A 14,742-nucleotide genomic window follows, 5' to 3' on the forward strand; every position below is an offset into this window, starting at 1 on the left:
AGATGAAAACTTCATTCATAGTTTATTGGATGTCTTTCCAAATCTTATCTGTGCATAGACAAACACCTTTGTTTTTCCCTTCTTTATGCAAACGGAGTTACATTATACACATTATTCTGCAACTTGCTTGTTTCACTGAACTGTGTATTGGGTGCCCTTCCACATCAGGACATTTGGATCTAGCTCATCTTTTTTTTTAAATTGTAAACTATGCATATAATAAAATATACCATTTTAACCACTTTTTTGTTTTTTGAGACAAAAGTTTCACTCTCGTTGCCCAGACTGGAGTTCAATGGCGTGATCTCGGCTCACTGCAACCTCTGCCTCCGAGGTTCAAGTGATTCTCCTGCCTCAGCCTCCTGAGTAGCTGGGATTACAAGCCTGGATAATCTTGTATTTTTAGTAGAAACAGGGTTTCTCCATGTTGGTCAGTCTGGTCTCGAACTTGAACTGCCTGCCTCGGCCTCCCAAAGTTCTGGGATTACAGGCATGAGCCACTGCGTCCGGCCCATTTTAACTATTTGTAAGTGTACAGTTTAGTGACATAAAGTACATTCCCATTGCTTTGCAGCCATCACGGCCATTCATCTCCAGAGCTTTTCCATCTTCCAAACTGAAACTCTGTCCCTGTTGAACAATAATTATTCCCTCCTTGCCCCATATCCCCTAGCAACCACCATTCATTTGACTTTTTGCCTCTGTGAATTTGACTACTGTAGATAAGCAGAATAATACAATTTTTGACCTTTTGTGACTGGCTTATTTCATTTAACATAATGCCCTCCTGGTTCATCCGTGTTGTAGTATCTATCTTATCTTTTTTCCCCCAACATTTATTGTGGAGATTTCAAGCATGTAGAAAGAATGGTGTAATGAACACCTGATATGTTAAACTAACCATATGCTTTTATACTGATGTTGTGGTTACCGCCAGATTTAATGCAAGCATCACCCATCCTGGGAAGCAGTTCCTGAACTTCCTGAGGCTCAGCCCATTCCATCCTCCCTGCACTTTCACAGTGCTTACTACACTCGCCTTATCCGTCACTTTGGCTGGGTGGGGATGTCTTTTGGGTAGTAGCAGCGCCTACTTTGTTTGCATTTTCGTGGCCTGGCATGTGGTGGTCAAAGAGTGAGAAATGCACAAAAGAACAAAAGTAAGAAACTAGAGTTCAGACTGGAGCTGATGTTACCAGCCTGAAGATAATAATTACAGCCAGGAGATAAGCTTACCAAAAAAAATCAGGTTAAATGATTTGGTTAGGGTCATAGGACCAGTTAAAATAGGGTCTCCTGATGCCTGGTCTACCAGATATCCTGAATTATAAGGGAGCATTTAGATTGCATACTATACACGTCATTAATTTAACACGAGCTCTGGGGGGAAATGGGATGGGAATTGAGAATTATTGCTCAAGTGTACATATCAGTTATAAAATTGGACGAGCTGAAATGGTAGAAGCCTTACAATATAGAAAAAGATGAGGCTTAGGAGTGAAGAACTACACCTCTCTGTTCACCTTTGTTTATGTCGTTATTGCAGGTGGCTCTGTTGGCTCAGTCAGTCCTTTCATCAGTATTAATAATAATGTACTGAATTGTGTTTGTTCCCAGTCCCCCATCCAGTCCATTCTGGCAGAGCCATTTTACCCAACTGTGCCTGACCACAAGAGTCACCTGGGGTGTTTTTAAAATCGAAATCTTGATCACCTCTCTGAAGATTCCAGTTCAGTAGGAGTGCTGCCTGGTGGTTCAACAAGTCACCCCAAGGTGACTCTTGAGAGTAGGAAGGTTTGTTCTCAGGTAGTGTTATAAGTTAAAAAAAAAAAAGGAGTAGGAAAGTTTGGGAAATCTACTAATTACCTGGGGTACTTTTTAGAAATATCAGTGTCTGGGCCCTATCCCCGAAAAGATTCTGATTTAATTGGTGGAGGTAGGCATCTGTGGTTGTAAGAGTTCCCAGGTGATTTTAATGTGCAATTCTAGAAGTTTTTTCCTATATTTTAATGTGCATGTAAGTCACCCAGAGGACTTAGGTACAATTCAGATTCTGACTCAGCAAGTCTGGGGTGGGGCCTGAGATTCTGCATTGCTAACAGCTGCAGGTGATGGGGGTGCAGCCATTTTTGCAGACTACACGTGGATTCACAAGGTTCTAGAGCTATTCAGTACTAAACACATGTGACTATTTTGTTTTAAATTAATTAAATAAAATTGAAAATTCAGATCCTCGGGTACTCAGTTACTACACGTGGCTACCGTCTCGGACAGTGTTGACATAGAACAGTTCCATCATCAGAGTTCAGCTGGACAGCGCTGTCCTACGGCAACCTTTTCCTAGCATCTGGCTTGATTGGCCCCCCCCAGCACTGGATGCTTTGGGAACCTCCCTGTTTTCTATGACATAAGGTCCAAATTGCTCCCTGAACTTCCAGGCCTTCCGTGAACTGTCCCCATTGCTATGTGCCCTATCCGCCTTTATATTTCTTGCTGTCTCTCTTAGTGAGGCCATTTGCCTTACTGCCCCTTAACCATGCTGTGCCCGAGACTCTACCCAACAATGAGGGGTTGAGGGCAGTAGCTGAGTCTTGGTCAGCTTTAGGGCCTGGTTCAGGGCCTGATGCATCTTGTAGGCCCTCCCTCTGTAAATGTTTTGAATATTTTATGTTGCTTAGAATAATCTGCAGCTCTCCAGATCCTCCCATTTCTTAGAGGCCCACTTCGTTACAAAGGTTTCCCTGACCTCTCAGGATCTCTTGTTTTTACGTGAATTTCAACACCCTTCCCATCTCTTCATTACCCATTTAACAGGTAGCTTTTGAGTGTCTACCATGTGTGATCCATGGGGATATGTTGGTGAATAAAGCAAACATAGTCTGACTCTTTCCCACTGGAGTTTATCTTCTAATTGAGAGACACAGTAAACAAGTAGCAGATAAACAAGCAATAAATATCTAATTACAGTAGAGTGCAGTGAGCGAGAATAACAGGGGGAATGACTTAGTGTGGATCAGAAAGGTCTCTGAGGAGTTGTCATAAAAGCTAAGACTGGCCGGGCGCGGTGGCTCAAGCCTGTAATCCCAGCACTTTGGGAGGCCGAGGCGGGTGGATCACGAGGTCAAGAGATCGAGACCATCCTGGTCAACATGGTGAAACCCCGTCTCTCCTAAAAATACAAAAAATTAGCTGGGCATGGTGGCGCGTGCCTGTAATCCCAGCTACTCAGGAGGCTGAGGCGGGAGAATTGCCTGAACCCAGGAGGCGGAGGTTGCGGTGAGCCAAGATCGCGCCATTGCACTCCAGTCTGGGTAACGAGCGAAACTCCATCTCAAAAAAAAAAAAAAAAAAGCTAAGACTGTAGAACTGGGAGGCAGCCATGTAGAGTATAGCTGAGTCTCACTCTGTAGCTTGGCATGTGTTTGTTCTCCAGGATTTTACTCTGTGCTGCTTTTAGATGTGCACTGATTTTGTCCCTTCAGCTAGATTGCAAGTTCCCTGAGAGCTCAGACCATATTGCTGTGACTCTTGTGTCCCTTGCATCATGCTGAACACATAATAATGTCAAATTAATCTTCACTGAGTGGAACTCTGCCACTCTAAACCCTTAATCAGAACCAGATCCCTCTAAAGCCAAAACAATCCCCTTGGCTTCCTCTCAGGTGCTCTAGACCTAGGTGTCTTAATTTCTGAAGGATGCTTCATTGTGTCATGTGGGGAAACAAGTAGGCACCGGTTAGATAGGGGAAGAATTACAACCCACCTTAATGTTTGGTTCCCAGGACCCTCCTTTCTCTTCAGCTTTTTCAGTTTGAAATGTGTACCCTCAGATTAGTCTCTCATTTGTTTTCACTGCCTTATACTAGCAGTGTTTTGGGAAGAAGGCTGAAGTTGGCTTCGTTTATTTACTCAGCCAGTCTTTTATTTATTTACTTTTTTGAGATGGGGCTTACTCTGTCACCCAGGTGGAGTGCAGTGGTGTGATCACTGTATCCTCAACCCCCTCGGGCCCAGGTGATCCTCCTGCCTCATCTTCCCGGGTAGCTGGGACTATACTCGTGTGCCATCATGCCTGGCTAATTTTTATATCTTTTGTGGAAACAGAGTTTCGCCATGTTGTCCAGGCTGGTTTTGAACTCCTGGGCTCAAGTGATCCACCCAGCTTGACCTCTCAAAACACTGGGTATTCAGCCATTCTGATTGCTCTCCTACTCTATGCCAGATTCTGTGTTCCGACTAGAGCTGGTCAGTCACCATCCCCCACCTCATCAGAGCATGCTGGTTCTAGTTCAGCCACCAGTTAACTAGATAGCCTCTAAGCCTCAGTTTACTTATCTTTCAAATGGGAGTATACGCTGGGCACAGTAGCTCACACCTGTAATCCCAGCACTTGGGAGGCTGAGGTGGGCATATCACTTGAGGTCAGGAGACCAGCCTGGCCAACATGGTAAAACTCTGTCTCTACTAAAAATTTTAAAAATTAGCCAGTTGTGGTGGTGCATGCCTGTAGTCCCAGCTACTCAAGAGGCTGAGTCAGGAGACTCACCTGAACTTGGAGGCAGAGGCTGCAGTGAGCCAAGATCATGCCACTGCAACCCAGCCTGGCATGGAGTGAGACTCCATCTTAAGACAAAACAAAGCGTATCAAATGGGAATATGAAATCTGTTCTACTTGGCATACATGTGTGTGAGGGAACCAGGTGTGTGAGGGAACCAGGTGTGTGAGGGAACCCTGACAGTCTGAAACAGTTGGGTTGTTCTCACTATTAGTGAGTGCTGAGTCATCCTTTTCCTTTTGATGGGTCAGGAATTCCTGATTATGGATTTGCCCTTTCCCAGCCATTTCCCCCACTGCTAAAGCTGCCTGTTTTCCCATCCTAGACTCTGCCCATTCTCCAGGTCCCCGTGACACCCGCGCCTACCTCCATTCCTTTCTGTATAGCACATGTGGGTTGCTGCCAGCAGCACTCTGGCACGGGTGCAGGCACAGCAGACACAGGCACGCTGTTGTGCTAGCAAATCATCCTGAGAAGGGTGATGTGCCTGAGCTTGTCCTCAGCTCTTGTCCTCATTTGTCCGAAGAAGCCAGTTTCCCTGACTCAGCCATTGTGCCAGGACAGTCCTAAGCTATGGAACTGTAAGGAGTGTTTATCAGAGGGCATTTGGAACAGGTGGAATGTTTTTCTACCAAACTGTCAGCACCCCATACTGGACATGGCCCTTCCTGGCAGCAGCCCTGGAGCCAGACCTCCTATACCATAGTGCCCACAAGGACAGACCACAGCATAATGTCCAATAAAGTGATCCTGGGTCTTTGGATAATGTTTACCACTTACAGAGCCGTTCATGGCCAGTATCTCTTAATTCTCACAACAACTCTGTGGGATAGTTATTGTTATGCTTGTTTAACCCATGAGAAACTGAGGCTCAGGAAGGGCTAATAGCTTTGCAAAGGCCACACGGCCATCAAGTGACAGAGCTGGCATTTGAACTAGGATGCTCTGGTTCCCAGATCCCACTGTTTTGACGGTATCCCAGCTGTCTGCTAAAGCATGCTCTTAATCTTTGTATCCAACAGATCACACTTAACAAATAGTTCAAGAATGCTGTAAGTAGAGCAGGTAACTATCTGTTTTTAAGAAGCAGAAGATTGAGACTTTGGTTTAGTGAATTGCCACCGTCACTGATCTTGGCAGAGGCAGAACTAGGACCTGATCTGCCTTCTAACTCCAAGTCAGCACATCGGTTCCACACATTACCTTGGCCCCTGGACAGAGGGCCTGTTCCATCAGTTACCTTCACCCCAAGAAGCAAGACTCTCAGCCCTCCCCCTCCCAGACCTCCAAGCTGGAAAATGTCCCTAGCTGGTGGCTGGGGCTCTTATTTGCCTCTGTAATCTTTGAGCTTCCCAACAGAAGACTCCTCTGTGCTGAAAGAGGCAGTATCAGGCACACACACATGTGCAGGCTCTGAGGCTGCCCCTCTGTGGCCCCAGCAATCCTGCTGAACAGCCTGTTTTTCTACTTAGGGAGAGTCTGGGCCCAGAGTTGGGTAACAGTGAAGACAAGATAGCTGGCTTCCTTCCCCAAAGACCCAGTTGCCTTGCAGATGTATGTCCTTGGATCAAGCAAGAAGGCACAGTCCATGTCCACCTCCATTCCTGGGAGAAACATACATTTACAGCTTTCAGCCTGTGCCCTGTGGACAGCAGCGGAGCATTGCAGCTACCATTTCTCTTGGCCTCTCAGGCATTGCCTGGGCCAGGCACAGTACAGAGTAGAGGGAGCCATGGCTGAGTCTCAGCTCTGCCTCACACCTGACCAGTGACTTGGCTTGTCTGGACCCCCTGTCCTCCTTCTGTATGTAATAAAATGAAGGGATTGGGCAGATGCCCTTGTAAGACATTCCATCTCTACCGTGCGGCTGCCCCATTTCCATCTCGTGCACTGGGGAGCCATGGTTGCTAGCATGTTCACAGTATCCCTGGTGTCTGTATGCTGGTTCTGTGGATCCCCTCTGGAGACCAAAGCTGTGCTGTGTGTTCCAGGGGATCCTTTCAGACGATCATGGGCTGGCCGCTGCCCTCTGGAGGACCTTCTTCAACCGGAAATGTGAAGACCCTAGACAGCTTGAATTGCTGGTGGAGTATGTGAGGAAACAGGTGAGCAGCCCTTTCCCTCCCCACCGAGTCCTGGCAACGGCGGGTCTTCCTCTTAGGCTTTCAGGGGACCATGAGTGGTTGAGTTACCATGGACCGGTCTGAGAGAATTCTGACCAGATAACAGCAGCGGCAGACACTGGAGGAGGAGCGCCTTCTGTGTGTCCAATGATGAACTGGACCAGGGAGCAGGAAATGGGAAGAGAGAGAGAAAGAGGCACCGAGTAGTCTCCCGCCCTCAGGAACTTTTTGAGTCATTCATTCACTACGTACCTCATTGCCTCCTGTGCACCTGGTGCTGTGCTAACAACTGTGCCCACAGAGTCCTGGCAGATATGAGCATGGGGGGTAGTGGCAGCCACCCACTGTGGCCCCTTCTCTACCCACTTGAATTTGTTTCCTGCTCCTGACTTTCAGCAGGACAGGGCAGCAGGCAGCATTCCACAGACACCCCTCAGCCTCTTCCCAATAGCTGCTTTCCATGGCCAAGCAGGGTCCCCCACTTCAGCTTCTCACTCCTCTGGCTCCCCAGAGCTTCTAGGAGAAAGCGCCACAGTCGGGGGTGCTTACCCACATAGCTCTCCTCAGTCCCTGGGGAATTAACTCTGCCCTCAGCCCTCAGCTCCTGTATTGATGCGAAACCCATACTTGATAGATGAGTGAACTGATTGGCAGGGAAGAGGACATAGAGGCTTCTCCAGGGCCTCCCAGTGAGTCAGCCTGCACAGCTGTCCTAGGGCCCCAAGCTGCGTGATTCATGTGGCCACTGAGGTCTCAGCTGCCTCAGACAGCTCAGGCTGTCCCATGAGTCACATCTTTGCTTCATGGCCTGGCCTCTGGAGCTGAAGGGGTGTCACCCCACAGATACTCTCTTGTTCACTTGTATCCATGGTCTTCAAGCCTCCAACCAGGAAAGGCAAGGCTGGACTTCAGCTCTTGAGAAGACAGGGCCAATAGGACTAGCTTGTTCATTGCAGGAAAAACCACATACTGGGGCTCTGCAGACCCACAGGGTAGAGAATCCCAGAAGCCAGGACTTCTGTTTGACCATTCTTCAAATTTGCCAGAGCCAGGGAGAAGGCATGGCATGGCTAGAGGGCCCCACCCACAGAGAATTCTGAGACTCTCTCTGTTGGCTGGACCCGCCCTCAGACAGGAGTAGCAATTGGCAAAGCAAATGCTGTTTCTGAGAGGCTTGCCTAACATTTCCATCTGCCATGGTGGGCTTGTGCCAGAGGCCACAACACGACGCAGCTGGGACTTCTCCGAGGGCCCTCAAGGAAGGGGCTGCCACAGCCATTGTCCCTACAAGAGGTCCCATGTTGCCCCAGTGGGAGTCAAGCAATGGAAAACAGCGATGGGGCCCTTGGGAAAGCAGGGAGCTTTGGTGGGAACCCAGTTCTGTCAGCAATCCTTTTTGAGCACCTGCTGCACCAGGCAGTCTTGGGAAAGCAGCAATTAATAAGACCCGGTCCTGCCCTCAAGGAGCCAGCTCATGGATTGGCGAGGAAGCCCAGGCACACGGCTGACCCTGGAATAATCCAGCCGTAATGTGATACAGGGAGGCCAGAGTGCTGAAGGCCAGGAAAGGAAGAGCGGGAGCCGGGCCTTGAGCAGGCTCCAGTCCTACCCACAGTGCTGATTGGTGTAAGCCGATGGCCCAAGAGCCAACCAGAGGTTCTGTTGAGGTTTTCAACCCCAGGAGATGGGCAGAGCGGTGACACTGGGGACAGAAATGGAGTCGCTTATAAGGAGGAGTGGGCTTAAGGAAGAGATGGCAGGGCAGGTGGGAACCCAGAGCTGAGGCATGTGCGAGAGCCTAGGGTTGAGTTCAGGCGTCAGCAGCTGGAAGCTGAAGCAGCCAGAGTGGTGGATTCTTGGAAGGGGAATGACCTAAAGTCTAAGATGAAGCCTGGCCCCGCAGCAGTGGCTTCTCTCGATGGTGATTATTTTAATGGCAGAGCTGTCTAGGGCGTAGGCTACCCTTACTGTCCTAGAGGGGTGACACTGGGGCCCACTGACCAGGGACCCTTTAGGAGACAGGAGAGGCTTACGGATGTTGAAAGTGTGAGTGCCAAGCACTGCATATGCGCATATTGCTGAATCTCTTCATGTGTCCTATGAGGTACCTGTTTCTATCCCCTCTCTCAGACAAGGAAACTTAAATCTCAGAGAGGGGAAGTGGCCACCTTAGGTAGCAGCGCGGGGAAGAGACAGAATTGGGACTCTGACGCTGCAGCACTGGGGTGGACAGCCCTGACTTCCTGGCCTGCAGGAGCTGTCTAGGGAGGGCATGTAGGGAAGTGTCCTTGGGAGGTGTGTCTTTCTCCATTCTGAGGTGTGCTAGGGAATTCCTAGCTGCTGCCCCACCAAGCCCCCCAGTGACTGCTTTCTCCCAACCACCTTAATGAAATTATTTAGATCACAGACGGGCTGGCCTGGGAGCTGGGATGGTCGGAAGCCCCCTCATGCCCCGTCCCCTTCCTTCCTCTCCTGGGAAGCTGGTTCCTGATGCTGCCTCCTCGGTCCCACTCTCCTGGTTGCAGATGCAGTACCTGGACTCCATAAACGGGGAGGATCTGCTTCTGACAGGGGAGGTGAGCTGGCGCCCTCTAGTGGAGAAGAATCCTCAGAGCATCCTGAAGCTCCATTCCCCCACTTACAACGATGAAGGACTTTGACGGGCTGGGCCCTCCGGATGGCTCACCAGCTGGCTTCCAGGAACTGCCAGGAGAGAAGTGCCTGTTGGTCCAGGACCCCGCAGAAAGTGGCCTGAACTGACCTCTGAACAGTATCTGTCAAATACCTGGCCCCATTTGTGTTGAGTTTCCTCTTAGTGTACCCAGGAGTCTGATCTGCTGGGGTACAGGGTCAGGAGAACCCCTAGCTCTCCTGGGGTGTCCTCTGCCTCAGGGGAAGCCCCAAGTGAGAACTCCGGAGCACACACTCCCCAACCCCCTCCAGAAACCACAAGTGACAGCTTTTCCCAAAGGCCGAGGAAGGGATGGCATAGGTTCAAAAGGGAAACCCCCCCAGGGCCTGCTGTGGCTTTGGAGCAGATTGTCACGCCATGGAGTCCAGGGGGCAACCTTGTGCTGTCCCTCAGCTTTCAGACATGGGGTTGAGTTGGCCATTGAAAGAAACAGAGACTTCTCTGCTATGGCCCTTCTTTATTCCAGGGTCTTAGAAACTTACCTGAGATGGTGGATGCTGGAAATGAGGGTGCCGCCCAGCTCAGTTAGAGATGGAGAAAGGGAAGGGGCTGGGGTGGGGGGCCTCTGCTGCTGCCTTTGCCTCTAGTTCATAGAGATGTGTCTCTGTTCAGGCCAAGGCACGTTTTCATGGAGATGTGTCTTTGTTCAGCCAGGCCCCTCGTCTGGGACCCAGGAGGCCTCTGATGGCAAAGGGATTGTCACATCCTAAGTCATTTGGAAGGAGGCCTTGAAAACAAAGTCACCATTGTCACTCCAGTGAACTGAATGAGCAACATGCTGTCTCCTCTCGGCCTCCCCTTTCATGAGATACTGGGGAGAAGAGACCATTCCTCCTGGCTTAGTTGTACCAGACCCAGACCTGTGCCTAGCTTTGGGCCCCTCCCAGCTTCTGAAGCACTTGCTGCGGAGCCACCTTGGTCTGAGCACCTGAGGACCAGCCCCTCCTCCCTCAGTGCCAGTCATCTCTTGGGGGATTTTCTTAAAGTGAAGAAAGGGGTGGGGAACCATATTGCCCCTCCCTCCCCCATCAAACTTCCTTCATTTAACTTGCTATAAAATGAGTCATATAAAGAAACTCTATATGGGTGAGGTATATCCCACTTCTGTGAAAACATTACAAATCAAACCGCCTTCTCTCAGTTTATTTAAGATGCTTTTGTTTCGAGCGGAGCTCTAGAGTGAAGCCTCCTGTGTGTGTGAGATAATAACACCTTGTAACTCATTACAGCTGGGCACTATTTACATAAACCAGAGCTGAGCCAGGCAGGAATTTGCTGATTAATTTATTTTTAATGGAGTGAAGTATACCATGCACCAAAATAAACTTTACTGTGTGTACCTAACTGCTCCTGGAATGGATGGAAAAATTAATGGAACAGATTTTGGCTCCCAGCTCTACACATTAATTCATATATAAAAGTTATTTGAGCGTTAACCCATTTGCTGCCCAGGGCAGCTCCCCGGCCACAGATCCCAGCCCATGGCACCAGTTCAGCTACCGGGCTTGCTTTAGAATCCTGGAACCCTAGATTTGGAAGGAACTAGAAAGGTGATTTGGTTCAGCCCTGATCCAGAACCTGACTCTCTTCTTAGCATCCCAGTCAGCCAGTGTTCATGCAGGCCCTGGATGAATCCCCCCAGCAGCAATGGCCTCTGTCTATAGAGCTGAGTCGTGTCAACACAGGACTCTGTCATCGTCAAACACAGCAACTTGCAGTGTGGAGCTGCCTTTGAAAGAGCCAGATTGGATCTATCATGTCTGATGTTGGTGAGCTCTCACTTCTTTGCCATCAGCACCTGACTGTGCCAGTCCCCCGCCCCTTCAAGATCAATTCCAAGTTCCTGGAAGGCTACAGGATTCTTGCTTTGGCCCCTGCCTCCAGTCCTGTTTTTGTGAGTCCACCCATTTCTTCTCTCGGCGCACTGAACCTCTTGGGGTTACCTGGAGAGACCATGTATGTGTCCTCTACCTAGAACCTTTGTCCCTCCCTCTCCTGTCCCCCCTACCACCGCCCCCAGGTACAGGCATACTATCTGTGAAGCTCCCCACATAGTTCTCTACTCAGGTAGCACTTACCTTTTTATTTTTATTTTTGTAGATAACGGTTTCTCACTATGTTGATTCTCCCGCCTTGGCCTCCCAAAGTGCTGGGATTATAGACATGAGCCACCGCACCTGGCCCTTACCTTACCTGGTGGCACTTACCATGTTGCAATGATTTACTTACCCACCTCCCACTCTGTGCCGTGAGCTGCCTCGGCACGGAGTGGACACTGCGTGTGTGTGGGTCGGCGTTGTATTTCCAGTGCTCAGCCGAATTGGATAAACGAAAGAATGAATGGGTGACTAAATCGCCAATCGTTAACAGTACAACCCCGACCAGAAAGCCCCTTTCTGGACCATTGTCAGTGTGACCCATACAGTTCCACTTATTTTAACAACCTAACATTAAGTACTTCCTTTGGTCTTAGCGTAGGAACCAAAATCGAAAGTTCTTTCCATAGCTAAATGTTTTAACAATGTAAATCATTATTGTAAAAACAAGTGAAGGACACAATTTCTTGCCTTCAAGGAGACTGCTCAGTAGGAATGATTTTGTTGTTTATTAATATTTGTACTCTGTATTCGTCCAGAAAAGATTACAACAAATTAAGAGACACCATTTATAATAAAACTGTAGATTGGGGCCGGGCGAAATGGCTCATGCCTTTAATCCCAGCACTTTGGGAGGCTGAAGTGGGCGGATTGTTTGAGTCCAGGAGTTCGAGACCAGCCTCAGCAATATAGTGAGACCCTGTCTCTACAAAAAACCAGCAAAGTGTGGTGACATGAGCCTGTAGTCCCAGCTACTCAGGAGGCTGAGATGGGAGGATCACCTGAGCCCGGGAGTTGGAGGTTGCAGTGAGCTGAGATTGTCACTGCACTCCAGCCTAGGCGACAGAGGGAGATCCTGTCTCAGAAAAAAACAAAGCAAAAAGCCTTAAAGTTAAAAGATCATATGCAGGTCTTGGGAGGGAAGAGAGGGAAAATAATTATGTTAGAAAACCTGGACTGCTAATGAGCAACTTTCACATGACTTTTGAAAAATTTTATAAAATACTGCAAGTGCGTTATCTCACAACAATCAGGTAAAACAGGTATTATCATTTTTATTATCCCTTTGACACAAGTGAGGGGACTAAGGCTTAAACGGGCCTAGACAGAAAGTGATCAAGGGTAAGAAGGGGCCAAGAGTGCTGCAGCCCACAACAGACCCGAGGGCCCCTGCTTTGTCCCCATTTCTCACTGCTTCCCCCCCTCAGGTCAGCCAGGAGATTTGCAGTTGCGTATCAGACCTTGCTGAGAGCTTCCTGATCCAAGGTGGAAAATGGAAAGTCCTAAGGTTATGGAGTTCCCATTGTCACATAAAAGGAAGCGCACTTACTCACCAGAAGAAACACATCTTCCTTACTTTTCAGAGAAGACTGTTATAGAGGTTTTCAAATGAGAAACACTGAACAGTATAGTGACCAGTGTACCTAAGATTTCTGTTTTACCTAAAAATTTGAAAATAATAAATCAGCTGGGCGTGGTGCTCACACCTGTAATCTCAGCACTTTGGGAGGCCGAGGCAGGTGGATCACAAGGTCAGGAGATCAAGACCATCCTGGCCAATATGGAGAAAACCCGTCTCTACTAAAAATTCAAAAATTAGCCAGGCAGGGTGGTACATGCCTGTAATCCCAGCTGAGGCAGGGGAATCGCTTGAACCAGGGAGTCGGAGGTTGCAGTGAGCCGATAGTGCACCACTGCCCTCCAGCCTGAGCTGGAGCAAGACTCAGAGCAAGACTCAGTCTCAGGAAAAAAAAGAAAAAATAACAAATCATCAAGATTTCTGATGAGAAAAGAAGAAATTCACCTCATCTCTACGATGAGATGGGGTGAATCTTAAACCGAAGCTGAAGCCCAGGTCGCACTTCAGCTAGCGTTTTTTGTGTTTTCCCTCTGTGCCAGGCTTGCTTGGTATTTTCACTTGTCACCTCACTCACCACCTTGCAGGTGAGGATTCTTAAGCTTATGTTCCAGAAGGGAAACGCCCAGACATACCCTGCATGGAGACTCAGGTGGCTCTTACCCAGTCCACTGCTTCGGGACATGAAGTATGAGGCTTAGGGAGGACGGGAAACAGGAAGTGAGGAGCTGCCCAGGTGAAGGGACAGAACAGGAAGCTCTTTGGACTACAGGAGCTGTTGAGTCAGCTGCTAAGGGAAGGAAGGGTTGCAGAGATCAGGTGGGACCATGAGTGGGGGTAGCACAGATAACACATCAGCTGCCAGGCAGCAGGGAGCCACTGTACACATTCTGGGTAAAGACGGGCCTGATGGCAGTGGAGACAGCAGTACCAGGATGGATTGGCTCTGTCAGGAGGGGAGTCTCGCCATCCAGGCTTGAAATGCTGGAGATGAGAGATGGAACTCAAAGGTAAGCTGGAACCCCAGACATTTCCCGGAAGAAACTCACCAGGACTTGTGGCCACGTGGAGCCTGAAGACAGTGCAGTCAGGGAGTTCTCTGGGGCCCAGGGATGGCGACGTCTGGCAGAAGAAGAATCCTCTTTATGTTGTGTTTTTTCTTTTCTTTTTTTTTAACTTTTATTTTTTCTTTCTGTGTTGTGTTTTTTCAAGTGGAAATTACAGCACCCTATGAGCTAGGCAGGGCAGGGATTTCTGCCCCCTACATGCACCAGGGAAATAAGTGCACTGAGAAGAAAGCACTTGCTGGGCAAGGTGACCCTGCAGCAGAGCTGGACAGTCTTTTCTGGGCTCCACTCCATTGCCGTTGGTGCACCTTGGTTGTATCTGGGGAGCTTCTCTGGTGGCAGATGGACTTCAAATGCTAGAGATGCTTCAGGGAGGGCAAGGGCATGGGGCAGTAAGGACCTCGGGGGGAACCTCAGGACGGACCTCAGGGACAAAGGATGTTGACCTTGTCTTGGGTATAGAAATCCTGAAGTTGGGCTGGATGCAGTGGCTCACGCCTGTAATCCCAACATTTCAGGAGGCTGAGGCGGGTGGATCACCTGAGGTCGGGATTTGAGACCAACATGACCAACATGGAGAAACCTGTATCTAAAAATACAAAATTAGCTGGGTGTGGTGGTGCATGCCTGTAATCTCAGCTATTTGGGAGGCTGAGGAAGGAGAATCGCTTGAACCCAGGAGGCAGAGGTTGTGGAGAGCTGAGATTGCACCATTGCACTCCAGTCTGGCCAAAAAGAACAAAACTCCGTCTCAAAAAAAAAAAAAATCCTGAAGTTGGATGAGCTCCCAGAGGTGAGGGCAGCCCCAAAACTGGGTTGGGAGTGCAAGGAGCATTCACAAGAGGTGGCAG

The 14,742-nt window shown here is 49.0% G+C and overlaps 1 protein-coding gene across 8 annotated transcripts in view; it reads left to right on the forward strand.

Moving 5' to 3' along the window:
• Window positions 1-10,715, forward strand: part of UQCC1 (ubiquinol-cytochrome c reductase complex assembly factor 1) — a 115,497-nt gene extending 104,782 nt beyond the window's left edge. For all 8 annotated transcript variants that reach the window (XM_054255066.2, XM_078371049.1, XM_002747246.5 and 5 more), the window contains 2 exons: window positions 6,548-6,661; window positions 9,205-10,715. In XM_054255066.2, the coding sequence (XP_054111041.2) occupies window positions 6,548-6,661; window positions 9,205-9,339 (249 nt within the window). In that variant the 3' untranslated portion in view covers window positions 9,340-10,715. The remainder of the gene's footprint in view (window positions 1-6,547; window positions 6,662-9,204) is intronic.
• The last annotated feature ends 4,027 nt before the right edge of the window (window positions 10,716-14,742 follow it).

Source organism: Callithrix jacchus, chromosome 5, assembly GCF_049354715.1.
Source record: "Callithrix jacchus isolate 240 chromosome 5, calJac240_pri, whole genome shotgun sequence".
Classification (NCBI taxonomy): Eukaryota; Metazoa; Chordata; class Mammalia; order Primates; family Cebidae; genus Callithrix; species Callithrix jacchus.